At 50.7% G+C, this 27,654-nt stretch overlaps 1 protein-coding gene across 1 annotated transcript in view; it reads right to left on the reverse strand.

Annotated features, from left to right (window-relative positions):
• CLSTN3 (calsyntenin 3) overlaps window positions 1–27,654 on the reverse strand; it is a 195,376-nt gene that overhangs the window by 99,688 nt on the left and 68,034 nt on the right. Inside the window, exons 3-4 of the mRNA XM_077467139.1 lie at window positions 16,450–16,572; window positions 6,275–6,470 (exon numbers count right to left, since the gene is read on the reverse strand). Of these exons, the coding sequence (XP_077323265.1) occupies window positions 6,275–6,470; window positions 16,450–16,572 (319 nt within the window). The remainder of the gene's footprint in view (window positions 1–6,274; window positions 6,471–16,449; window positions 16,573–27,654) is intronic.

A 27,654-nucleotide genomic window follows, 5' to 3' on the forward strand; every position in this document is an offset into this window, starting at 1 on the left:
GGGAAGGTGACGTTGATGATGACGTGTCTAGTGATGTCACGTGGGTGCCCACAAGAGAGGAAGAGGAGGGGAGTTCAGAGGGAGATATGGACCAGCAGATAGGGAGGAGAAGCAGCAATGACTTACATTGCACAGCAGGGACAAAGCAGACTGCAAATGTATCAGGAGCGAGTCATCGACCATGTACGGTCACATCTGGCGCTCCCAGGACACCGGCACATGGCTCCGCAGTGTGGGCTTTTTTTAACGTGTCCGCTGCTGACAATAGCGTTGCCATCTGCAATCTTTGCAGTCAACGCGTTAGTCGCGGTAAGCCCAATACTCACCTAGGGACGACCGCCTTAAGAAGGCACATGAGCAGCCATCACCGAGCCCAGTGGGAGCAACGGAACACACAAAGCCACACTGCAGGCTCTCACCGTCCAGCCTCGTCTTCTACTTCTCCTTCTCCTCTCTCCTCACAATTGTCCTCCACTCCACCTTCCATCACGCCAAGCTCACATTTTTCTGCAAAAAGGCAGGCTTCCGTGGGCCTAATGTTTGAGCGTAAAAAAATGATGACGCCGGATAACCCTCTTGCCCAACGGTTGGCGGCTGGCTTGTCAGAACTCATAGCCCGCCAACTACTGCCATATAAACTGGTGGACTCGGAGGCCTTTCGCAAATTTGTGGCCATTGGAACACCACAATGGAAGGTCCCAGGAAGGAAGTATTTCTCAGAGAAGGGCATCCCAGAGCTATATGGCCATGTTCAGCGGCAAGTGAATGTATCTCTGGCACACAGTGTCGGTGCCAAGATACATCTGACCACAGACACGTGGTCTAGCAAACACGGGCAGGGAAGGTATATCAGTTTTACTGCCCACTGGGTGAACCTTCTGACGGCCGTCAAGCATGTAACCCGTGGCACCCGTGTAGATTTGGTTTTACCGCCACGGATTGCATGCAGGCCTGACTCTTCTTCTCCTCCTCCTACTCCATCCTCCTCCCTCTCCTCCTCAGCTGCCTCCTCCTTTTCCGCTGCTAGCGTCTCTTCCACTGCACCGCCCAAGCTCCCCAGAACCTATTCCACATGCCAGGTGAGACGTTGCCATGCCGTGCTGCGTCTGTTGTGCCTGGAAGCAAAGAGCCACACTGGCCCGGCACTCCTTTCAGCTTTGCGTTCACAGGCAGATGAGTGGCTAACACCGCTCAATTTGACAGTTGGTAAAGTGGTGTGTGACAACGGTGCCAATCTGCTTAGCGCATTGAAACAGGGCAAAATCACGCACGTGCCGTGCATGGCACACGTCTTAAACTTGGTCGTGCAGCGATTCCTTGTCAAATACCCTGGGGTCCAGGACATCTTGCGGCAGGCAAGGAAAATCTCGGCCCATTTCAGAAGATCTTACACGGCCATGGCTCGCCTTGCTGACATTCAGCGGCGACACCATCTGCCGGTCAGACGTCTTATTTGCGATTGCCCGACGCGATGGAACTCAACCTTCTATATGCTTGATAGGCTGCTCCAGCAGAAACGTGCAGTTAACGTCTACCTGTATGAACTCTGCGAAAGAAACGGTTCTGGGGAGCTGGGTTTTTTTTCACCGCGCCAGTGGCTGCTCATGCGCGACACATGCAGACTTCTGCGGCCATTTGAGGAGATCACCAAACTGGTCAGTCGCAGCCATGGCGCCATCAGTGACATGGTACCTTATGCCTTCTTTCTGGAGCGTGCATTGCGTCGTGTCATTGATCAGGCTGTGGAGGAGCAGGAGCGGGAAGATGAGGAAGTCGCAATGCTGGATGAATTCCCAGGGGGGGCTACTCTATCTGAGACAAGTCAACAACAGGAGTCTGATGAGGAGTCAGAGGAGGATGGTGCCGGGGCGGATGAGCAGGAGCAAGAAGAGCATGCTTTAAACCTTTCTGGGATCCCTGTTGTGCGAGGATGGGGAGAGGAGAATGAAGAGGACGACATTATCCTGGATGATGAGCAGGAGCCAGGCCACCACACCGCTTCCACTTTAGTGCAAATGGGGGCCTTCATGCTCCAGTGTTTTAATAGGGACCCCCGTATAAAAAGCATGAGGGTCAAGGACCAGTACTGGGTGGCAACGTACTTAGACCCCCGGTACAAACACAAAATGGCGGAAATGTTACCGCCGTCGCAGAGGGCTGTCAGAATGCAGCACTTCCAGGCCTTGCTTCGAGAAATGCTGCATTCTGCTTTTGCGTGCGCTGGCAGAGGAGCAATTCCCACTCCCAGAGAAGGATTTGCGGGTACCAATCCAACAGCGCCTGCAAGAAGAGGCCGGTTTGAAGATGTGTTGGTGACTTCGGATATGAGGTCATTCTTTCAGCCGACCCATCGACAGGTGTCATCCGGATCCAGCATCAGGGAACGCCTAGACCGTCAGGTGTCCGACTACATTGGGTTAACGGCCGATGTGGACGCTCTGAGGAGTGATGAACCCCTAGACTACTGGGTGGGCAGGCTTGACCTCTGGCCAGAGCTTGCCCAATTTGCAATCGAACTGTTGGCTTGCCCCTCATCCAGTGTCCTGTCCGAAAGGACGTTCAGCGCAGCAGGGGGGATTGTGACCGATAAGCGTACTCGCCTAGCTCACCACAGTGTTAACTACCTCACATTTCTAAAAATGAATGAGGCATGGATCTCGGAGGAATTCAACACATGTGACCAGTAGACCATGTATATGTCTATAAACTATTTTTTTAATCAAGCACACAGACCTTCTTAATTCATTTGGCTCACTTCCTTGACCCAAAAAAGCACACCGTACTATATGCCCCTACCCTCCTCTTTGAAGAGGTTGAGCGGTGTCATATTTCTACTGGGGCTGCTTATGATATCCCTGTGCTGTGCTGACTTCCTCCTGGGGGTTCTTATTATGAAGGGATCACACTATCCCTGTGCTGTGCTGACTTCCTCCTGGGGGTTCTTATTATGAGGGGATCACACCATCCCTGTGCTGTGCTGACTTCCTCCTGGGGCTGCTTACGGTGCTGCTGTCAGTGCTGTATGTCACGGTGCTGCTGTCAGCGCTGTATGTCACGGTGCTGCTGTCAGCGCTGTATGTCACGGTGCTGCTGTCAGCGCTGTATGTCACGGTGCTGCTGTCAGCGCTGTATGTCACGGTGCTGCTGTCAGCGCTGTATGTCACGGTGCTGCTGTCAGCGCTGTATGTCACGGTGCTGCTGTCAGCGCTGTATGTCACGGTGCTGCTGTCAGCGCTGTATGTCACGGTGCTGCTGTCAGCGCTGTATGTCACGGTGCTGCTGTCAGCGCTGTATGTCACGGTGCTGCTGTCAGCGCTGTATGTCACGGTGCTGCTGTCAGTGCTCTGTATTACGGTGCTGCTGTCAGATGCCTCTATCACGGTGCATGTGTCATTCCGGTATGTCACGCTGCTGGTGATCATCTCCTGCACCCTCTTCTTTGCCTACCCTGGTCCCTGACCTTCCCTCTCCTCCATTGCCTTCATTAGCTCCATAGTCCTGAATTGTTAGAACAATTTCCCAAATAAAATAAAAATGCTTGTAGTTATCGATCCCAAATTCACCTCATACATGTATTATGTCATTGTCCAGATGGTGGGACTACGTTTTACCCCCTAATAATTACCACGTGGCCGCAAATTCGACATGAAGGTTTGCAAAGTTCGCCTCCCATTGAAGTCAATGGGGCCCGCGGCGAACGTTCGGTTTCGCGAACGTTTGGGTCCGTTCGCATTTCGCTTTCGCGAAACGTCCCGTCGGAAGTTCGTCCATCACTATTTGTAAGTTGGATGTTTGAAAGTAGGGGCCTGCCCTATATTATAGCGGTATGTACTGGGTACAGAGCACGCAGACAGCACGCACTATCTCCTAACACTACTGACTGCAAGCTCTATTATTAACCACTTGTTAGCCCAATGTTTGCATAAAGTGAAAGATGAAGTTATGCTGAGTAAATAGATATCAAACATGTCACTCTTCAAAATTGCACATGCCCGTGGAATGGCGCCAAACGTCGCTACTTAAAAAATCCCCATAGGCGACGCTTTAAATATTTTTTTACTGGTTACATGTTTTGAGTTGCAGAGGAGGTCTAGGACTAGAATTATTGCTCTCGCTCTAACATTCTCGGCGATACCTCACATGTGTGGCACATGCGAGCACATGGGGACATGGGCGCTTTAATTTTTATTTTATTTTTTTATTGTTCATTTTACTTTATTTATTTTAGTTTGACATTTTTTTTCCCAAAAATATATTTTTGATCACTTTTATTCCTATTACAAGAAATGTAAACATCCCTTGTAATAGGAATATGGGGTGACAGGTCCTCTTTACAGTGAAATCTGGGGGGTCAATATGACCCCACATCTCACCTCTAGGCTGGGAAGCCTGAAATAAAAAATAAAAAAAAGATTCTGGCTTTGATCGTACTGGCGAGTTGGTAGAAGCACCGGAGGGCGGTGAGGGGTGGGGGGCGTCTATGGCTGGGTATTTCAGGGTATCACCGAGTATGGCTGGGTATCTCTGAGTATGGCTGGGTATGGCAATTTATGGCAGGGTATTACAGAGTATTGGCGGGGTATTGGCGGGGTACTACAGAGTAATAGCAGGGTACTGCACTGCAGAGTAATGGCAGGGTACTGCACTGCAGAGTAATGGAGGGGTACTGCAGAGTAATGGCGGGGTACTGCACTGCAGAGTAATGGCAGGGTACTGCACTGCAGAGTAATGGCGGGGTACTGCACTGCAGAGTAATGGCGGGGTACTGCACTGCAGAGTAATGGCGGGGTACTACAGAGTAATGGCAGGGTACTGCACTGCAGAGTAATGGCAGGGTACTGCACTGCAGAGTAATGGCGGGGTACTGCACTGCAGAGTAATGGCGGGGTACTGCAGAGTAATGGCGGGGTACTGCACTGCAGAGTAATGGCAGGGTACTGCACTGCAGAGTAATGGCGGGGTACTGCACTGCAGAGTAATGGCGGGGTACTGCACTGCAGAGTAATGGCGGGGTACTACAGAGTAATGGCAGGGTACTGCACTGCAGAGTAATGGCAGGGTACTGCACTGCAGAGTAATGGCGGGGTACTGCACTGCAGAGTAATGGCGGGGTACTGCAGAGTAATGGCGGGGTACTGCAGAGTAATGGCAGGGTACTGCAGAGTATGCACTGGTATTGCAGAGTATTGGCAGGGAATTGAGGGGTTAAATTCGGTGAGCAGCGATGTGGGCACTGCAGATGCAGCCCACATCGCTGCTGACACCGATCTCTTTCCCCTCCGCTGTACCGATCGGTACAGAAAGGGGAGGGAGGAACAGGCGTCATAACATGACGCCGGTTTGTTTCCAAGTGATCACTCCGTCATTTGACGGAGCAATCACGTGGTAAACGGCCGCTATGAGCGGCCGTTTACCGTGATGCGCCGGGTCCTATGGACCCGGCGGTCACGGATGCTCTCGAGTGCGCACACCTCGGGGCACGCGAGAGCAGAATTCTGGGAGGCCGTTAATTAACGGCCTCTCTGAGTTAAACAACCGCCCTGAAGCCGTTAATCGGCAATGGGCAGTTGTTAAGTGGTTAAAGCTAGATCACTAGCTATATAGGTGAGGTGAATATAGTGGTGTATACTGCAGTCAGGGCACAGACAACAACCACTACACAGCAGCAAGATAGGAAATCAGCCAAAAACGATCGGTGTGTACTGTGTTGAAGGTACACAGAACACCCACTGCTTCAGATGCAAAGTAACACACTACAGGAGGCCGCCTTAAAGGCGGCCTTATATAGTGTGGCGCGTGCACTACACAGCCTGAGCTATGATTGGCCACAGGCAGGATGCCTGTGGCCAATCATGGCTCTCCTCGCTGCCGGCGCTGCGATTGGCCAAGCATGCGGGGTCACAGTGCATGCTTGGCCAATCATCGGGCAGCAATGCACTGCGCCAACGCAGTGCATTGTGGTCCGCGCGCGCGTCACTCGAATTTTGACGCGAACGGCCAAAACGTTCGGAATTCGCCGAACGGCCGAACGGCCAATGTTCGAGTCGAACGTACGTTCGACTCGAACACGAAGCTCATCCCTAGTGGTCTTATGCTCTCCCCACTCCACACTGGGCCAACTTGGGTATTCCAGAGCACCCTGCGTGTGATGCTTCTTCCTTTTTTTGCTCAAGCTTGTATCTTGATATAATTTTACTAAAACTATTGTACCAGAAAAGGTCAATAGGTCTTCAAGCCTGGCAGCTGAAGAAGACACCATGGATATTTGACTCACTTGTGGGACTTCTTGCTGTTTGCTCCATCGGGACCTTCTCCGCAGTCATGAGCCTGGATGGTAAAGGTGTGCTCTCGCTGTGCCTCGCAATCTACGGGGCCCTTGGCACGGATCAGACCTTCCCCTGTTGTCCGGTCTAGAACTACAGCTTCAAAGGGAGTCCCGGCTCCATGAATCCGGAATCCGCAGATTTCACCTATGACATGGGAAGAGAGGAAACAATGGCACATGGAGTGACTATAAAGATGTCCTTGATACATTGGTGTTCTGGTGCTTTCTGTATGCCCCACCTTAATCTCATGAGACAAGGCTAGTGTCTTTGTATCAATGTAGTCAGTGGTAAAGGACTGCCTTGGTCAAAATAAGGAAAAGCAATATTGGACACCATTAGACCCTAGAGGGCCGCTAGGTTTTGGGGCCTCCTAATCCTGTACAACCAGGCAACATACATACTGTCCCTTGAAGTGCTTGACATAAACTGCTATTCAGGCCTCCTGCTGTACAGATCCTCCCTTGCAATACAAGATGTCTCCTGGATAAGACTGAAGGGTGGTGAAGCTCCCTCTGGTAAAGCTGCTCCTTCCTGGAGGCAGACCCCCCCAGCCCTTCCGACCTTCCACTCAGCACAGCATACTACAACCAGAAGCCACCCCCCCCCCCCCCACTGGTCAGGGTCTTTGGTATTTATGGGCACATCTTACCATCTGCCAGGCTTCCTGCCTGGGGATTGGTCAAAAGCCCATAAATATTAAGATTTTCTGCCTCTGTACCTCCACCCACTAGCTTCTAGAAGTTTATGGAAAATTCCAGAACCAGGGGGAGGTGACAGAGGCCTGACCTGTGGAGACCCCCAGCCTGACACTTTAGCTACTTTTGGGCCAAACTAAATTTACCTAACACTGTGCTACAAATGGTTTTGAGGTCTCAGGGAGCCCCTGATAGGATTAGTCCATCGGGGTCATGGGGGAAATTGCCTCTTATGTAGCACCCTCCTAGATAGGTGCTAGGATTAGGTAGATTTAGTGCTGGCTCGCTGTGTCCATTGGAGCTGTATTTTGGTTGTTAGGTAAATGTAGCTTGTCTCAATGTAACCAGTGTGGCTGTAATTGTTGTGTTGGGTAGATTTAGTTGTGCTCACTGTAATCAGTGTAGCTGTATGTGATTAGCTAGGTCTACTCAGGTTCCCCTGCTTTCAATAGAGTCGGAGAAGTTTCTGGAATATAGGTGTGGAGAAATGTAAATAGCAGCATGAATATTTTTATACAACCCTGCGAGGGTGGCCCTAAAGGCTGCTAGGAGTCTGTATAAATACTCTGAGACTCAGAACAGTTGGGTCATTGCCTGCAGAGGTCTGCGACCTGAGGGTCAGATTGCTTGCTTTTATTTGGCCTTGAGGCACGAATTCATCCACTGATACCAACAATGGGGCAAACTTCCTCCCACTGACACCAATGAAGGGGCGCAACTTCTCCCCATGACACCAACAATGGGGCCCCAATTACATTAATGATGGGGCTTAATTTCTCCCAATGATACCAACAATGGGGCCCAGTGACACCAATGAGGGGCACAATTCCTGCCAGTGACACAAATGTTGGCGCACAATTCCTCCCACTGACGCCAATGATGAGGCACAATTACTCCAGCTGAAACAAACAAAGGGGCATTATTTTTTTCCCATGGACATTGGCAGCTTTGCTACTCCCCATGGCCACAGTCCAGCCCCCCCCAAATTCTGAAGGACAGTAAACTGGACCTTTGTTTGGAAAGTTTGGAGACCCCTGATCTAAAGGAAGAAGCTTGTGTGCGTTAACTGCTTCTACTACATGCCAAGTCCACAGTTTGCTATATTCAAGGTCTTCCGCCTCAGATTTTTTAAGAAAGGAGTTTTATTGTCCTCAATCTGTAGTGTACACAGTTCTGATTTGGAGTATCCTACTCAATTCCCTCAACCTGATCCCAGTTACTCCAAAAATAAAAACAACAACAAAAAAAAAAAAGAATACCCCCTAGACTGGTTATTAACCACTTCAGCCCCGGACCATTTTGCTGGTCAATGACCAGACCACTTTTTGCGATTCGGCACTGTGTCGCTTTAACTGACAATTGCGCGGTCGTGCAACATGGCTCCCAAACAAAACTGACGTCATTTTTTCCCCCACAAATAGAGCTTTCTTTTGGTGGTATTTGATCACCCCTGCGGTTTTTATTTTTTGCGCTATAAATAAAAATAGAGCAACAATCTTGAAAAAAACGCATTATTTTTTACTTTTTGTTATAATAAATATCCCCCAAAAATATATAAAAAAACAGTTTTTTCCCTCAGTTTAGGCCGATACGTATTCTTCTACATATTTTTGGTATAAAAAAAAACGCAATAAGCGATTATTGATTGGTTTGCGCAAAAGTTATAGCGTTTGCAAAATAGGGGATAGTTTTATGGCATTTTTATTAATAATTTTTTTTTTACTAGTAATGGCGGCGATCAGCGATTTTTTTTTTATTGTGACTGCGACATTGTGGCGGACACATTGGACATTTTTGACACATTTTTGGGACCATTGTCATTTATACAGCAATCACTGCTATACAAATGCACTGATTCCTGTGAAAATGACACTGGCAGTGAAGGGGTTAACCAGTGGGTGGCAGTGTAGGGGTTAAGTGTTCCTAGGGGCGTGTTACTAACTGTTGGGGGGGCTGGGCTTTCATTTAGTGAACACTGATCTCTGCCCCAATCACATGGAGCAGAGATCAGCGTCACTAGTTGCTAGGCAGAACGGGGAAATGCTATTTACAACGGCATTTCCTCGTTCAGCCGCCCCGTGAAATGATCGCGGGTATGCCCGCGGCGATCGAGTCCGCGGGACCCGCGACCGCACTCGTGGGGGTCCCGACCGGCACGCGAGTGCGCCGCCGGCGGCGCGCTCGCGATGGCACGGCGGCAAATTTAAAGGGACGCCCATTTGCCTGCCCGTGCCATTCTGCTGACGTACATCGGCGTGCGCTGGTTGGGAACCGGTTAAGGAAAAGAGTGACTGTGTTTGTGTGCCTGGCTGTAGGGCAGTCTACTGGCAAAAGATAAAGGAGAAAAAGGAGAGAAAGGGGCGCCTCTGGGTGCAGATTTTTTTAAAAGGTTTTATTTTCAGTGTAAAAAACATAAAATTTTGCACTCACACTGGCAAAAGAACCTGGGCAATTTCCAGCAGCTCCTTCTGGGGTAACGCTTCACTTACCCTGGTGGGAGTAAGTGAGAAGAATTCCCACCCTACAGGGGTAGGCAGAATGACACCCTTGCAGTCATGGCGCTGGCTCTGCTACCTGGCATTGGACCTGGATCTATGCAGGCACCATCAGATGGAAGCTAGCCATTCTCAACCAGGATTCCATGGACGCCTAGGGCAGTGTTTCATCAGATGGAAGGTCAGTTAGTCACAGCTCGAGGAACACCAAGACACAGGCATGTACTGGCCATCGGGACTCCTGGTGTCCCGGTGGGCCGATGGCTCAGTGGGCCAGTCAGGTGCAGTCCTGGAGCCGCTCCTCTCTGACAGTGAGTGATCGCGATTTCACTCCTGTCAGGAGGAGCAGCTGCCATCACTTACTGGAGAGAGGATTAGGCTTTCTGCTCCCTCCAGCCTGTAGGGGGAGCTAGACAGCCGGCAGACTTTCCTTCCTCTCTCCCCTTATCACTTGTCACTTATCATGACTAGAGAGAGGAACGAGATGCCTTCAGAACTGTGAGTACACTTGGGAGGGGGAGGAGAGGGAGGACACTCTGATGTAAGGGGGCTGCTGATGGGGACACTCTGATGTGAAGGGGGCTGCTGTTGATGGGGGGCACTCTGGTATGAAGGGGGCTGCTGGTGATGGGTACACTCTGATGTGAAGGGGGCTGCTGGTGATGGGGGGCACACTGATGTGAAGGGGGCTGCTGGTGAATGGGACATACTTATGTGAAGGGGGCTGCTGATGGGGACACGCTGATGTGATGGGGCCACACTGATGTGAAGGGGCTGCTGATGGGGACACACTGATGTGAAGGGGGCTGTTGATGGGGACACACTGATGTGAAGGGGGCTGCTGATGTGGACACTCTGATGGGAACACACTGATGTGAAGGGGGCTGCTGGTGATGGGGACACACTGATGTGAAGGGGGCTGCTGGTGATGGGGACACACTGATGTGAAGGGGGCTGCTGGTGATGGGGACACACTGATGTGAAAGGGGCTGCTGGTGATGGGGACACACTGATGTGAAGGGGGCTGCTGGTAATGGGGACACAGTGATGTGAAGGGGGCTGCTGATGATGGGGACACAGTGATGTGAAGGGGGCTGCTGATGATGGGGACACACTGATGTGAAGGGGGCTGCTGATGATGGGGACACACTGATGTGAAGGGGGCTGCTGATGATGGGAACACACTGATGTGAAGGGGGCTGCTGGTGATGGGGACACACTGATGTGAAGGGGGCTGCTGGTGATGGGGACACACTAATGTGAAGGGGGCTGCTGGTGATGGGGACACACTGATGTGAAGGGGGCTGCTGGTGATGGGGACACACTGATGTGAAGGGGGCTGCTGGTAATGGGGACACAGTGATGTGAAGGGGGCTGCTGATGATGGGGACACACTGATAAGAAGGGGGCTGCTGATGATGGGGACACACTGATGTGAAGGGGGCTGCTGATGATGGGGACACACTGATGTGAAGGGGGCTGCTGATGATGGGGACACACTGATGGGAACACACTGATGTGAAGGGGGCTGCTGATGATGGGGACACACTGATGTGAAGGGGGCTGCTGATGGGGACACTCTGATGTGAAGGGGGCTGCTGATAGGGACACTCTGATGTGGAGGGGGCTGCTGATGGAGACACTCTGATGTAAGGGGGGGGGCGCTGTTGGGGACGATCAGTATTAAAGTGGGCCAGTCATGATGAAGTTCAGGGCCAACTTTTTGTCCCAGTCCAGCCCTGCCAAGACAACTTTGGAGGAACCCTAGGCCAGTGTCTCTCAACTCCAGTCCTCAAAGCGCCCCAACAGGTCATCTTTTTAGAATTTCCCTCAGATGAAATGGCTTTGGTAATTACTAAGGCAGTGAAACTGATCAAATCACCTGTGCAAAATAAAGGAAAGCCTAAAAACATGACCTGTTGGGGCGCCTTGAGGACTGGAGTTGAGAAACATTGCCCTAGGCTTCCATGGAATCCTGGTTGAGAATGGCTAGCTGGGTGATTGCTGTTCTTTGAAACTATGGCCTGCATTTTAGGACATTGGCTAGCAGCAAAAATCTGCTTTTCCGCTATCCTCACTAATCATATATCCATATGGAAAAACCACAAGAGAGCTCAGAAATAGTTAATGCCACTCTGTCTCTAATTTAAAAAAAATTAATTAAAAAAAAAACGAACAAAAAGTCATTGCAAATGCATAGGCACTTGACACCACTGGAGAACCTCTGTGTGATCTCGCCTATGTCTCGTCACACGGGTTCCTTGTGTAGTGGATGACATTTTGGACCAAATGTCGCACGCTTTGTAAATTTAGTTTTTGCCTCAGGACCTTACAGTACTGAGGGGTAATTATGTAGGTAGGTCTTAACACCAGTCTGGCCGGGCCATGATTGATGTTCTGCCTGGTCATGTGAGCGGTGAGGTGCACATGACAGGCCAGAACCAGGCCTGGTTGGATGTTTGGGTATCGGCCCTCTCGGAGCCAATCAGTGGGAGTGCCGATGTCGCTGAGGAGTCTGGGAGGGGGGTACTTAAACAGGCGTGGGTCACGTGTTTGGGGTTCCGGAGTTGTTCGAGAGACCCGTGTGGTCTGTTCTGGTTGCAGGACCGGGGTAGCCCTGTGAGGGGTCCCGGTCAGGGGGTGTTCGACACCCCGCAACATGTTCCTGTCAGTGGCCCCTGATAGACCTGTCTGGTCTGGGGTAGGGATCCATCTGTTCCTGAGTCTCGGACCCGGCTGGTCCGGGTCAGTAACTGAGGGAGGATTCAAAGTGTCCGGGTGTGCTCTCGGCTTTGAGGGACACCACAGCTCGTGGAAGTGACCGGGGGAGGACTCTTCGGAGGAGGGCCGGCAAGTGGCATCCTGAGAAGCGCCTGGTTACTGAGTTGGGAAGGACATTGACGAGTCCGCACTTTCCCAGTACCTCAAAAGAAGCGGGAAACGTTCCAGGTACAGTCGGAAAAAGGTTCCTGTTTATCTTCGGCTGATTGTTCAAGTTTTGAGTCAACGTGCTGACCGCCATGATCTCTGGCTAGAGATCCGTTCAGCCTTGAAGTGCCCAGCTGCGAGTGGCTACTCTCTGGGTGGAAATAGGGACTTTGCTAGACCTGCAGGTCAAGGTACCCGAGTTCTTCCCCCCGTGCCCTCTGTTCCCTAAGAGACTGTGTGTTGTGAAAGTTCTACTGCAAAATAAAACCCTTTGAAAGGACTTTATCTGTGTCAGTGTGCAAGTCGTTGGGTATCAACCCTGGGGACCCCTAGAAGAGGAGGAGCAGGCCGAGAGAAGGTAACCGGTAAGCCCATTAAGTCAAGGCCGCCCTGCAACGGGTTATGGCCGCTACACTTGCTATATTCTCTATGTCTTTCAAGTGTTTCAATTCATATACAAAGAGATGAAATCCAGAACCTTCCATACCGATTTCCCCTGAAGATTTCCTATTAAAAACGTAATTTCCTGCAGAATCCAAGAAGGCAATTTTAAAATACCCCCTCCCCCCGATGATTTCCGATACCTTCTAAGGTGCATGAGATCTCGCCCACTCATTCGGATGTTTGTTGGTGCTGCCACCCATGTATTAGATCATTCTTGCGCACATCGTGGGGATGTCATCCTATTTGGTATAAAGTTGGTGTCTTTTAATTACGTTTATCTTGCTGACGACATCCCCAATTTCCCCAAAAGTGGTGCTACTTATGAAAGTTCCCGGTTCTATTACTGATGCCAAAAATGTGACTTTTAGATTCTTTCTGTTTGTGGCTAGACAGGCCATGCCCAGACATGGTATAAACAGAAAGGTCAGTGCTACTACCCAGAGCTCCCAGGGGCTCCATCCGCAGTCGCTGGCTGAGTAGAGTAATGTAGAAAAAATTATCCGCACTCCGGTTATTCCTCTTAAAATGTCTTCATTTTATTGAATAGCCACAGTGAACAAACGCAGGTTAAGTCAGTTGACGCGTTTCAGCCTATAAGGCCTTAGTCATAATGACTAAGGCCTTATAGGCTGAAACACGTCAACTGGATCTGGGGGGGGGGTGCTGGCCCCCCCGCTCCATATGTAAGTTGTGCCCCCCCCCCCCCACACACAGTCCTCCTTCACACACTATACTACAAACTGAGATTGCATTCCCCACACAGCCTGAGCCACCGATATCGGATGTGCACAGGGATGTGTGTTCGGGGGGTGGGGGGGGTAGGAGGGCAATTACAGGACCGATCCTCTGTGTGATTCTCTCTGCAGCAGGTGACAGTCACCTTCTCCCCCCTTCCCTCCTGGCAGCTTTCACCTGCTGCAGAGAGAGGCACACAGAGGATCAGTTCCGTAATTGTCCTCCTGATCACCTTCCCTGTGCACCATCCTCTTCCCCCGCAGCGCTGCCAGCTTCTCTCCTCTCCTCTCCTCTCCCACTGGCTGCTGCAGGCACACAGGGGGATGTTTCAGGGTGGAGAGCGGGGGACAGAGCCTGTAAATATGTTATATTTACCAGCCCTTTCCTTTCTTGAAAGCACGCAGTGAGCGATTAGTAACGATCGTTCCTGTGTCCGTTCATCACTGAAGCATAGTAAACTGTCTGTGAATGAACAGGAGCCTCTGTACAGAACTTTCTGGTCACTCACTGTCCAGTGCAGCTGAGGCTGCAGAGAAAGGGATTGGGGAATTTATGTCCTCAGGCCCTATCTCGGTCTCAAAAAAAGAGACATCAGTCTGTTTAGACCCCTGATACTTCACCAAAGCCCCCCCCCCCCATGGAGTTATGAAAAAAATTATATAAAAAAAAAAATGATAGAAAATGTAAAAGATAATAAAAAATGTAAGAAATAAGAAGAAAAAAAAAGGGCTAATTCGCACCTTACTGACCAACTGTACACTGCCCTACCAATTCCTCTACACTCTCCTGCTGACCCTCTTTACCCTGCCCTGCTGACCCACTTTCCTCTGCCCTGCTGACCCACTTTCCTCTGCCCTGCTGGCCCCTGTCCTGCTGCCCCCCTGTCCCACTGGCCCCTGTCCTCTGTCCTGCTAGCCCCTGTCCTCTGTCCTGCTAGCCCCTGTCCTCTGTCCTGCTAGCCCCTGTCCTCTGTCCTGCTAGCCCCTGTCCACTGCCCTACTAATTCCTGTCCACTCTCCTGCTGACCCCCTGTCCTCTGTCCTGCTGCCCTCTGTCCCCTGTCCTCTGCCCTGCTGCCCCTTGCCTTCTGCCCTGCTGCCCCTTGCCTTCTGCCCTGCTGCCCCCTGCCGACCCCTGTCCTCTGCCCCCTGTCCTCTGCCCTGCTGCCCCCCGTCCCGCTGCCATCTGTCCTCTGTCCTGCTAGCCCCTGTCCTCTGTTCTGCTAGCCCCTGTCCACTGCCCTACTAATTCCTGTACACTCTCCTGCTGACCTCCCATCCTTTGCCCTGCTGACCCCCTTTACCCTGCCCTGTTGTCCCCTGTCCTCTGCCCTGCTGCCCCCTGTCCTGCTTCCCTCTGCCCTGCTGCCCTCTGGCCCACTGGCCCCTGTCCTCTTCCCTGCTGCCCCCCTGCCTTCTTCCCTGCTGCCCCTTGCCTTCTGCCCTGCTGCCCCCTGTCCTCTACCCTGCTGCCCTGCTGCCCCCTGTCCCGCTGGCCCCTGTCTTCTTCCCTGCTGCCCCCCATTACACTGCCCTGTTGCTCCCCATTACATTGCCCTGCTGGCCCCTTTACACTGCCCCACCAATTCCTGCACACTATCCTGCTGACCTCCCATCCTTTGCCCTGCTGACCCCCTTTACACTGCCCTGCTGCCCCCTGTCCTCTGCCCTGCTGGTCCCTGTACACTGTCCTACCTCCCACCCTTTGCCCTGCTGACCCACTTTACTCTGCCCTGCTGCCCCCTGTCCTGCTGGACCCTGTCTACTGCCCTACTAATTCCTGTACACTCTCCTAATGACCTCCCACCCTATGCCCTGCTGACCCCCTTTACACTGCCCTGCTGGCCCCCGTCCTCTGCCCTGCTGGCCCCTGTCCACTGCCCTAATAATTCCTGTACACTCTCCTGCTGACCTCCCATCCTTTGCCCTGCTGACCCCCTTTACACTGCCCTGCTGCCCCCCATCCTCTGCCTTGCTGGCCCCTGTCCACTGCCCTAATAATTCCTGTACACTCTCCTGCTGACCTCCCATCCTATGCCCTGCTGACCCCCTTTACACTGCCCTGCTGGACCCCCCGTCCTCTGCCCTGCTGGCCCCTGTCCTCTGCCCTAATAATTCCTGTACACTCTCCTGCTGACCTCCCATCCTTTGCCCTGCTGACCCCCTTTACATTGCCCTGCTGCCCCCCCATCCTCTGCCTTGCTGGCCCATGTCCTCTGTCCTGCTGACCCATGTCCACTGCCCTACCAATTCCTGTACACTCTCCTGCTGACCTCCCATCCTTTACACTGCCCTGCTGCCCCCTGTCCTATTCCCTGCTGCCCCTTGTCCTCTGCCCTGCTGGCCCCTGTCCACTGCCCTAATAATTCCTGTACACTCTCCTGCTGACCTCCCATCCTTTGCCCTGCTGACCCCCTTTACACTGCCCTGCTGCCCCCCCATCCTCTGCCTTGCTGGCCCATGTCCTCTGCCCTGCTGGCCCATGTCCACTGCCCCTACCAATTCCTGTACACTCTCCTGCTGACCTCCCATCCTTTACACTGCCCTGCTGCCCCCTGTCCTATTCCCTGCTGCCCCTTGTCCTCTGTCCTGCTAGCCCATGTACACTGCCCTACAAACCAATAGCCTCTGTACACTGGCTTGGCAGGCTCACTTTAAAGGGATAAGTAACCAGAACCTACGTATAATAAGAGAAGGCCAATTCTTCTACCGCCACGGTGGATTACACTTCACCTTCTGAAAGTTGGAGAGATCTGAGCAAAGTCCTTGTTATGCATACCACATTCCCCGCCCCCCCCCCCCCCCCCCCGATAATTCCTGCCAGTACCTGCGTATCTCAGTGGCGCATCCTTGTCCAAAGCAAACAGCGGTGGGTTAAGCAGCACGGTGTTGTCATTCTCCATTATGATCCCCTGGTACTGCGCTTCCATCCATGGCTTGTGCTTGTTACCTGCGGAAAAGACACAGATTACCTATAAGAAGGGACAGATCCATCGCTCAAGCCTTTTACTATGCAAAAAACCCAACAGCATTGAAAGTATATCTATAGACAAAATTTTTTTCTTTTTTCTTTTAAAAAAACATAGGGTAAGGTTTATATCCCTATGACCGCGGAGCGTCAATTTACATACAAATAGTTTTTGAATATACAGGTAATCAATATGACCAATTATGGCTTCGGCCTTCGGCGCTATGCATTTTGCCAATTTGTGAATTGTTTACAATTTGTAAACCCTTGTTATATATCTTTGATGTTTTGTGACTGTTTATTGTCCTATTTTTCTTAAAAAAAAAAAAAAAACATCTACTTCTAGTGCTCACTGTGCCTGATATCAAAAAATCCTCCTGAAGAAGCCAAGTACCGAGGCGAAACCTGTAGACATGACATCTCTTCATATCTCTTGTATTAGTACTGTAATATCAATACCTACATTTTTGATGTTTGTTTTTAATGTTCCAATACATTTTTACTTTTTATAAATGATTTTGTTATCATTGTAAAACATAAAAAATCCCAAATACATCCTCAAATTTCCATGGGGTAAGGTTTTTTTTTTTTTTTTTTTGCAATCTCTTTCTCATTAGGAAGATTTTCCTTCACTTCCTGCCCTATAGACCCAACAGGAAGTGAACAAGTTCCCCTCTGTTCAAAATTTGGATTTACCTCTCACTTTCATTCCCAGTGATATCGGTGATCAGGACATTTAGAGAGGGCAAATCTCCATTTCCGGGGGCAGGCCGATATAAAAACCGGCTAAAAATAAATAAATAAAAAAAATAAAAAATAAAAAAGTTTGGGGACGGCCCCTTCCTGTTCCAACATGACTGCGCGCCAGTGCACAAAGCAAGGTCCATAAAGTCAGTGGGAGGAATAGTGCCCCATCATTGGTATCAGTGGGAGGAATAGTGTCCCATCATTGGTATCAGTGGGAGGAATAGTGCCCCATCATTGGTGTCAGTGGGAGGAATAGTGCCCCATCATTGGTGTCAGTGGGAGGAATAGTGCCCCATCATTGGTGTCAGTGGGAGGAATAGTGTCCCATCATTGGTGTCAGTGGGAGGAATAGTGCCCCATCATTGGTATCAGTGGGAGGAATAGTGCCCCATCATTGGTGTCAGTGGGAGGAATTGTGTCCCATCATTGGTATCAGTGGGAGGAATAGTGCTCCATCATTGGTGTCAGTGGGAGGAATAGTGCCCCATCATTGGTGTCAGTGGGAGGAATAGTGCTCCATCATTGGTATCAGTGGGAGGAATAGTGCCCCATCATTGGTGTCAGTGGGAGGAATAGTGCCCCATCATTGGTGTCAGTGGGAGGAATTGTGTCCCATCATTGGTATCAGTGGGAGGAATAGTGTCTCATTATTGGTATCAGTGGAGCGAGTTTTGGGGTGGAGGAACTTGACTGGCCTGCACAGAGTCCTGACCTCAACCCGATAGGTCAGGACTGAATTAGATGATGAATGGGTTGAATTCGAGCGGAGTGGAGATTTAGCGCTGCTTTCCTTTCTTAAGAGAAATTTTTATGCGCATCATTGGTGTCAGTGAGAGGAATAGTGCCCCATCATTGGTATCAGTGGAAGGAATAGTGCCCCATCACTGGTGTCAGTGGGAGGAATAGTACTCCATCATTGGTGTCAGTGGGAGGAATAGTGCCCCATCACTGGTGTCAGTGGGAGGAATAGTGCTCCATCATTGGTGTCAGTGGGAGGAATAGTGCCCCATCATTGGTGTCAGTGGGAGGAATAGTGCCCCATCATTGGTGTCAGTGGGAGGAATAGTGCTCCATCATTGGTGTCAGTGGGAGGAATAGTGCCCCATCATTGGTGTCAGTGGGAGGAATAGTGCCCCATCATTGGTGTCAGTGAGAGGAATAGTGCCCCATCATTGGTGTCAGTGGGAGGAATAGTGCCCGATCATTGATGTCAGTGGGGGGAATAGTGCTCCATCATTGGTGTCAGTGGGAGGAATAGTGCCCCATCATTGGTGTCAGTGGGAGGAATAGTGCCCCATCATTGGTGTCAGTGGGGGGAATAGTGCCCCATCATTGGTGTCAGTGGGAGGAATAGTGTCCCATCATTGGTGTCGGTGGGAGGAATAGTGCCCCATCATTGGTGTCAGTGGGAGGAATAGTGCCCCATCATTGGTGTCAGTGGGGGGAATAGTGCCCCATCATTGGTGTCAGTGGGAGGAATAGTGTTCCATCACTGGTGTCAGTGGGGGGAATAGTGCCCCATCATTGGTATCAGTGGGAGGAATAGTGCCCCATCATTGGTGTCAGTGGGAGGAATAGTGTCCCATCATTGGTGTCGGTGGGAGGAATAGTGCCCCATCATTGGTGTCAGTGGAAGGAATAGTGTTCCATCATTGGTGTCAGTGGGAGGAATAGTGTCCCATCATTGGTGTCAGTGGGAGGAATAGTGCCCCATCATTGGTATCAGTGGGAGGAATAGTGTCCCATCATTGGTGTCAGTGGGAGGAATAGTGCTCCATCATTGGTGTCAGTGGAAGGAATAGTGCCCCATCATTGGTATCAGTGGGAGGAATAGTGCCCCATCATTGGTGTCAGTGGGAGGAATAGTGCCCCATCATTGGTGTCAGTGAGAGGAATAGTGCCCGATCATTGGTATCAGTGGGAGGAATAGTGCCCGATCATTGGTGTCAGTGGGAGGAATAGTGCCCCATCATTGGTGTCAGTGGGAGGAATAGTGCCCCATCATTGGTATCAGTGGGAGGAATAGTGCCCGATCATTGGTGTCAGTGGGAGGAATAGTGCCCCATCATTGGTGTCAGTGGGAGGAATAGTGCCCGATCATTGGTGTCAGTGGGAGGAATAGTGCCCCATCATTGGTGTCAGTGGGAGGAATAGTGCCCGATCATTGGTGTCAGTGGGAGGAATAGTGCCCCATCATTAGTATCAGTGGGAGGAATAGTGCCCCATCATTGGTATCAGTGGGAGGAATAGTGCCCCATCATTGATGTCAGTGGGGGGAATAGTGCTCCATCATTGGTGTCAGTGGGAGGAATAGTGCCCCATCATTGGTGTCAGTGGGAGGAATAGTGTCCCATCATTGGTGTCAGTGGGAGGAATAGTGCCCCATCATTGGTGTCAGTGGGAGGAATAGTGTCCCATCATTGGTATCAGTGGGAGGAATAGTGTCCCATCATTGATGTCAGTGGGGGGAATAGTGCTCCATCATTGGTGTCAGTGGGGGGAATAGTGCTCCATCATTGGTGTCAGTGGGAGGAATAGTGCCCCATCATTGATGTCAGTGGGAGGAATAGTGCTCCATCATTGGTGTCAGTGGGAGGAATAGTGCCCCATCATTGATGTCAGTGGGAGGAATAGTGTCCCATCATTGATGTCAGTGGGGGGAATAGTGCTCCATCATTGGTGTCAGTGGGGGGAATAGTGTCCCATCATTGATGTCAGTGGGGGGAATAGTGCTCCATCATTGGTGTCAGTGGGAGGAATAGTGCCCCATCATTGGTGTCAGTGGGAGGAATAGTGCCCCATCATTGATGTCAGTGGGGGGAATAGTGCTCCATCATTGGTGTCAGTGGGAGGAATAGTGCCCCATCATTGGTGTCAGTGGGAGGAATAGTGTCCCATCATTGGTGTCAGTGGGAGGAATAGTGCCCCATCATTGGTGTCAGTGGGAGGAATAGTGTCCCATCATTGGTGTCAGTGGGAGGAATAGTGTCCCATCATTGGTGTCAGTGGGAGGAATAGTGCCCCATCATTGGTGTCAGTGAGAGGAATAGTGCCCCATCATTGGTGTCAGTGGGAGGAATAATGTGCCCCATCATTGGTGTCAGTGGGAGGAATAGTGTCCCATCATTGGTATCAGTGGGAGGAATAGTGCCCCATCATTGGTGTCAGTGAGAGGAATAGTGCCCCATCATTGGTGTCAGTGGGAGGAATAATGTGCCCCATCATTGGTGTCAGTGGGAGGAATAGTGCCCCATCATTGGTGTCAGTGGGAGGAATAGTGCCCCATCATTGGTGTCAGTGGGAGGAATAGTGCCCCATGATTGGTGTCAGTGAGAGGAATAGTGCCCCATCATTGGTGTCAGTGGGAGGAATAGTGCCCCATCATTGGTGTCAGTGGGAGGAATAGTGCCCCATCACTGGTGTCAGTGGGAGGAATAGTGCCCCATCACTGGGGTCAGTGGGAGGAATAGTGCCCCATCATTGGGGTCAGTGGGAGGAATAGTGCCCCATCATTGGTGTCAGTGGGAGGAATAGTGCCCCATCACTGGTGTCAGTGGGAGGAATAGTGCCCCATCATTGGTGTCAGTGGGAGGAATAGTGCCCGATCATTGGTGTCAGTGGGAGGAATAGTGCCCCATCATTGGTGTCAGTGGGAGGAATAGTGCCCCATCATTGGTGTCAGTGGGAGGAATAGTGTCCCATCATTGGTGTCGGTGGGAGGAATAGTGCCCCATCATTGGTGTCAGTGGGAGGAATAGTGCCCCATCATTGGTGTCAGTGGGGGGAATAGTGCCCCATCATTGGTGTCAGTGGGAGGAATAGTGTCCCATCATTGGTGTCGGTGGGAGGAATAGTGCCCCATCATTGGTGTCAGTGGGAGGAATAGTGCCCCATCATTGGTGTCAGTGGGGGGAATAGTGCCCCATCATTGGTGTCAGTGGGAGGAATAGTGTTCCATCACTGGTGTCAGTGGGGGGAATAGTGCCCCATCATTGGTATCAGTGGGAGGAATAGTGCCCCATCATTGGTGTCAGTGGGAGGAATAGTGTCCCATCATTGGTGTCGGTGGGAGGAATAGTGCCCCATCATTGGTGTCAGTGGAAGGAATAGTGTTCCATCATTGGTGTCAGTGGGAGGAATAGTGTCCCATCATTGGTGTCAGTGGGAGGAATAGTGCCCCATCATTGGTATCAGTGGGAGGAATAGTGTCCCATCATTGGTGTCAGTGGGAGGAATAGTGCTCCATCATTGGTGTCAGTGGAAGGAATAGTGCCCCATCATTGGTATCAGTGGGAGGAATAGTGCCCCATCATTGGTGTCAGTGGGAGGAATAGTGCCCCATCATTGGTGTCAGTGGGAGGAATAGTGCCCGATCATTGGTATCAGTGGGAGGAATAGTGCCCGATCATTGGTGTCAGTGGGAGGAATAGTGCCCCATCATTGGTATCAGTGGGAGGAATAGTGCCCGATCATTGGTATCAGTGGGAGGAATAGTGCCCGATCATTGGTGTCAGTGGGAGGAATAGTGCCCCATCATTGGTGTCAGTGGGAGGAATAGTGCCCCATCATTGGTATCAGTGGGAGGAATAGTGCCCGATCATTGGTGTCAGTGGGAGGAATAGTGCCCCATCATTGGTGTCAGTGGGAGGAATAGTGCCCCATCATTGGTGTCAGTGGGAGGAATAGTGCCCCATCATTGGTGTCAGTGGGAGGAATAGTGCCCCATCATTGGTGTCAGTGGGAGGAATAGTGCCCCATCATTAGTATCAGTGGGAGGAATAGTGCCCCATCATTGGTATCAGTGGGAGGAATAATGCCCCATCATTGGTGTCAGTGGGAGGAATAGTGCCCCATCATTGGTGTCAGTGGGAGGAATAGTGCCCCATCATTGGTGTCAGTGGGAGGAATAGTGCCCCATCATTGGTGTCAGTGGAAGGAATAGTGTCCCATCATTGGTGTCAGTGGGAGGAATAGTGTCCCATCATTGGTATCAGTGGAAGGAATAGTGCCCCATCATTGGTGTCAGTGGGAGGAATAGTGTCCCATCATTGGTATCAGTGGGAGGAATAGTGTCCCATCATTGGTATCATTGGAGCGAGTTTTGGGGTGGAGGAACTTGACTGGCCTGCACAGAGTCCTGACCTCAACCCAATAGGTCAGGACTGAATTAGATGATGAATGGGTTGAATTAGAGCGGAGTGGAGATTTAGCGCTGCTTTCCTTTTTTTAGAGAAATTTTTATGCGCGTCTGACGGATCGCCTGTAAGTCTAGCGAGCGCCATCTTCGGTCTATGGGGCGGGTCTGCCGGCCCCCGCGTTGCTGCGCCGAGCTCAGCGCAAACACAAAAGAAAATAAAAAGCTCCGTTTAGGCGATCAGCCCCTCCAGATCTCAGTGGGTTTCCAGCAGGAGGACGACGATACAAGCGGCTCGGATTCTGCGATAATCTCTGCTGCAAAGCCTTCAAACCATCTGCCAGCTCACAGCTGTGCAGCCTCCAGAAACCGGCGCCAGCATCTGCAAACTACCACAGCAAGTTAGTGTCACCCTGGCACGGCGATCGCCCGTGACGGCGGTGACCTTCAGACAAAACAAGAAGCGTTTTCTCAAGTGTCTCATGGAATTACAGGATTGAGGACAAAATCCAAGAGGACAGAAGATTGGCGCAGCAAAAAAAGGGAAGAACGACGTTCCCCTAACGGCATTGAAGTAGACCTCGGCTCAGAGATATATATATTATTTTCCTTATAAATCTCATCCATAATCAGTATTGAGAGTGACACTTCCCGGTATGTATTACTTCCAATGGAGATCACAGAACAGCTTCATCTGCTCTTCTCCCCAACAGGGCGGCGCCGTGTTTGTTGGACCTCCTGGACTGAGATGACACAAATGTCCTACAAAAATCAGCCCCATCTGCAGGCTCTCACCTTCAGACTATACAGTGTAATCGCTGGGGGGGGGGGGGGGGGGGGGGAGACTGAGGAAATGCTTCATCCTGCCTGCGGCAGACTGATGACATCATCTCAGCCCAGGGCAAAAATTCACTGGACTGGAGGGCCGCTCTCCAATGGAAGGAGGTGGAGATTTATTTATAAAGAAAAAAAAAAAAAAGTTTATTGTTGCTGTATATGAGAGGCGTCTCCAAACTTTCTAAACAAAGGACCAGTTTACTGACCATCAGACTTTAGAGGGGCCGGAATGTTCTGGTGTCAAAGGGACTAGACAAAGCTCCATGTTCGGGATTAGGGGGAGGAATCGCCCCCCATTGTTGGCATCAGTGAGAAAAATACAGCCCCATCATTGGTGTCAGTGGGAGGAATAGTGCCCCATCATTGGTGTCAGTGGGAGGAATAGTGCCCCATCATTGGTGTCAGTGGGAGGAATAGTGCCCCATCATTGGTGTCAGTGGGAGGAATAGTGCCCCATCATTGGTATCAGTGGGGGGAATAGTGCCCCATCATTGGTGTCAGTGGGGGTAATAGTGCCCCATCATTGGTATCAGTGGAAGGAATAGTGTCCCATCATTGGTGTCAGTGGGAGGAATAGTGCCCCATCATTGGTGTCAGTGGGAGGAATAGTGCCCCATCATTGGTATCAGTGTGAAGAATAGCGCCCCATCATTGGTATCAGTGGGAGGAATAGTGCCCCATCATTGGTGTCAGTGGGGGAATAGTGCCCCATCATTGGTATCAGTGGAAGGAATAGTGTCCCATCATTGGTATCAGTGAGAGGAATAGTGCCCCATCATTGGTATCAGTGGGAGGAATAGTGCCCCATCATTGGTATCAGTGGGGGGGAATAGTGCCCCATCATTGGTGTCAGTGGGAGGAGTAGTGCCCCATCATTGGTGTCAGTGGGGGGGAATAGTGCCCCATCATTGGTGTCAGTGGGAGGAGTAGTGCCCCATCATTGGTGTCAGTGGGGGGGAATAGTGCTCCATCACTGGTGTCAGTGGGAGGAATAGTGCCTCATCATTGGTATCAGTGGGAGGAATAGTGCCCCATCATTGGTGTCAGTGGGAGGAATAGTGCCCCATCATTGGTATCAGTGGGAGGAATAGTGCCCCATCATTGGTGTCAGTGGGAGGAATAGTGCCCCATCATTGGTGTCAGTGGGAGGAATAGTGCCTCATCATTGGTGTCAGTGGGAGGAATAGTGCCCCATCATTGGTGTCAGTGGGAGGAATAGTGCCCCATCATTGGTGTCAGTGGGAGGAATAGTGCCCCATCATTGGTGTCAGTGGGAGGAATAGTGCCCCATCATTGGTATCAGTGGGGGGGAATAGTGCCCCATCATTGGTGTCAGTGGGAGGAGTAGTGCCCCATCATTGGTGTCAGTGGGGGGGAATAGTGCCCCATCATTGGTGTCAGTGGGAGGAGTAGTGCCCCATCATTGGTGTCAGTGGGGGGGAATAGTGCTCCATCACTGGTGTCAGTGGGAGGAATAGTGCCTCATCATTGGTATCAGTGGGAGGAATAGTGCCCCATCATTGGTGTCAGTGGGAGGAATAGTGCCCCATCATTGGTATCAGTGGGAGGAATAGTGCCCCATCATTGGTGTCAGTGGGAGGAATAGTGCCCCATCATTGGTGTCAGTGGGAGGAATAGTGCCCCATCATTGGTGTCAGTGGGAGGAATAGTGCCCCATCATTGGTGTCAGTGGGGGGAATAGTGCCCCATCGTTGGTGTCAGTGGCAGGAACTTTGCCTCACTGTTGCCCCAAGGGCCAGATAAAAGCAAGCAGAGGGCCGCATCCGGCCCCCGGGCCACATTTTGGAGACGACTGCTGTATATGACATGTTAGAGATTTATTCTATAAGGTCCACATATGAAATGATAATAGCGGGACATGAAATTAGAAGACGAACGTTGTAAAGCCACAACATGAGAAGATAAATGACGGGTTGGGGGGGGGGGAGGGGTTCTATGTAGATCTTTACTAAAAGTGTCAGAAAAGTCCTGGCCGGCAAACGCCTATAGAGGGATGTGCTTTGTTCATATTTCATGTAGTTCATGTATGTGATAAAAGGCTTCAATACCATAAAAGATAAAATTGCCCACACTGCCCACAGTGCCCAGACCCGGCTGGCACCCAGCACTCCACACTGTTTGGGTAGAGATGGCCCCACACCCAACAAGGGAGGTAACTTGGTACATGTAGTCAATGTAGAGAGGAATGTAAAGACTGCGGAGACCAAACAACCGCAACCAACAAATGGCAAATTCTACAAGTCAATGTTCCTACACTTTACTCCCTTCGGCCCCCTGCGGCGCTCATCGCCAGTGATCTGTGATCGTGGGCGTCCTTCGGATACAGCTGATCACAGATTGGGGTAAAGAGCCAATGACGGCGGCTCTTTACCATGTGAACAGTTGTGTCCAATCACAGCTGATCACAGTTTAAACAGGATTTGCCAGTTATCGGCATTCCTCTCCTCACACTGACAGCACATGAGGAGAGGAGAGCCGATAAACGACTATCCACACAGGGGACATCTACACTGATTATCAGTGCTGTCCATTAGTGTTCATCAATGCTGCCTGATAGCCCCCATCAGTGTTGACAATCAGTGCCCATCAGTGCTGCTTGTCAGTGCTGCCAATCAGTGCCCATCAGTTCTGTCCACCAGTGTCCATCAATGCTGCCTGTCATTGCCCATCAGTGATGCCTAGGAGTGCCCCCTATCAGTGCCATCAGCGCCACCTATCAGTGCTCAATAGTGCCGCATATCAGTGCCGCCCATCAGTGTCCATCAGTGCCACGTATCAGCGATGCCTATCAGTGCCAATTAGTGCCGCTTATCAATGCAGCCTCAACAATGCCCATCAGTGCCGCCCCATGAGTGTACATCAATGCCTCCTCATCAGTGCCCATCAGTGCAGACTATCAGTTCCCATCAGTGCTACCCCATCAGTCTACATCAGTGCCCCATATCAGTGCCACGTATCAGCGCCACCTATCAGTGCCCATTAGTGTCGCTTATCAGTGCAGCTTCATCAGTGCCTCCTCATCAGTGCCCATCAGTGCCCATCAATGCCGCCCCATTCGTGTACATCAGTGCCCCCTCATCAGTGCCCATTACTGCTACTTATCAGTGCAGCCTCATCAGTACCCATCAGTGCCGCCCATCAGTGCCACTTATCAGTGCCTCCTCATCAGTGCCCATCAGTGCAGACTATCAGTTCCCATCAGTGCTACCCCATCAGTCTACATCAGTGCCACATATCAGTGCCACGTATCAGCGCCACCTATCAGTGCCCATTAGTGTCGCTTATCAGTGCAGCCTCATCAGTGCCTCCTCATCAGTGCCCATCAATGCCGCCCCATCAGTGTACATCAGTGCCTCCTCATCAGTGCCCATTACTGCTACTTATCAGTGCAGCCTCATCAGTACCCATCAGTGCCGCCCATCAGTGCCACTTATCAGTGCCTCCTCATCAGTACCCATCAGTGCCGCCCATCAGTGCCGCTTATCAGTGCCTCCTCATCAGTGCCCATTGGTGCTGCCCTATCAGTGCCCATCAGTGCCACATATCAGCTCCGACTATCACTGCCCATTGGTGCTGCATATCAATGCCGCCCCATCAGTGTAGCCTCATCAGTGCCCATCAGTTCAGCCTCATCACGGACATCGTTGAAGGGGAAAAATGACTTATTTACAACATTTTCTGTCTTTTTTGTTTGATTAGCAGAAAAATAAAAACCCCCCAGAGGTGATTAAATACCATTAACCACCTCAATACAGTGCACTTACACCCCCTTCCTGACCAGACCAATTTTCGCTCTCACAGTTTGAATGACAATTACTCAGTCATGCAACACTGTATCCATATGAAACTTGCGTCCTTTTTTCCACACAAATAGAGCTTTCTTTTAGTGGTATTTGATCACTAGTTGGGTTTTTTATTATTTGTGCTATAAATAAAAATAAATGTAAATTTTGTGAAAAAAATGCCTTTTTCTTTGTTTCTGTCATAAATTTTTGCTAATTAGTAATTTTTCTTCATAAATTTTGGCCAAAATTTATACTGCTACATATCTTTGGTAAAAATAACCCACATTAGTGAATATTATTTGGTCTTTGTGAAAGTTATAGAGTCTACAAACTATGGTGCCAATCACTGAAAATTGATCACTTCTGATCAGGCCTTCAGTACATCAGGTGAATCTCATTTCTTGAGACACCAACAAGTCAGGAAAGTACAAATACCCCCCAAATGACCCCTTTTTACAAAGTAGACATTCCAAGGTATTAAGTAAGTAGCATGGTGAGTTTTTTTAAGTTGTAATTTTTTCCCACAATTCTTTGCAAAAT

Source organism: Lithobates pipiens, unplaced genomic scaffold, assembly GCF_037356315.1.
Source record: "Lithobates pipiens isolate NorthernLeopardFrog02 unplaced genomic scaffold, aLitPip1_a1.2 Scaffold_47, whole genome shotgun sequence".
Classification (NCBI taxonomy): domain Eukaryota; kingdom Metazoa; phylum Chordata; class Amphibia; order Anura; family Ranidae; genus Lithobates; species Lithobates pipiens.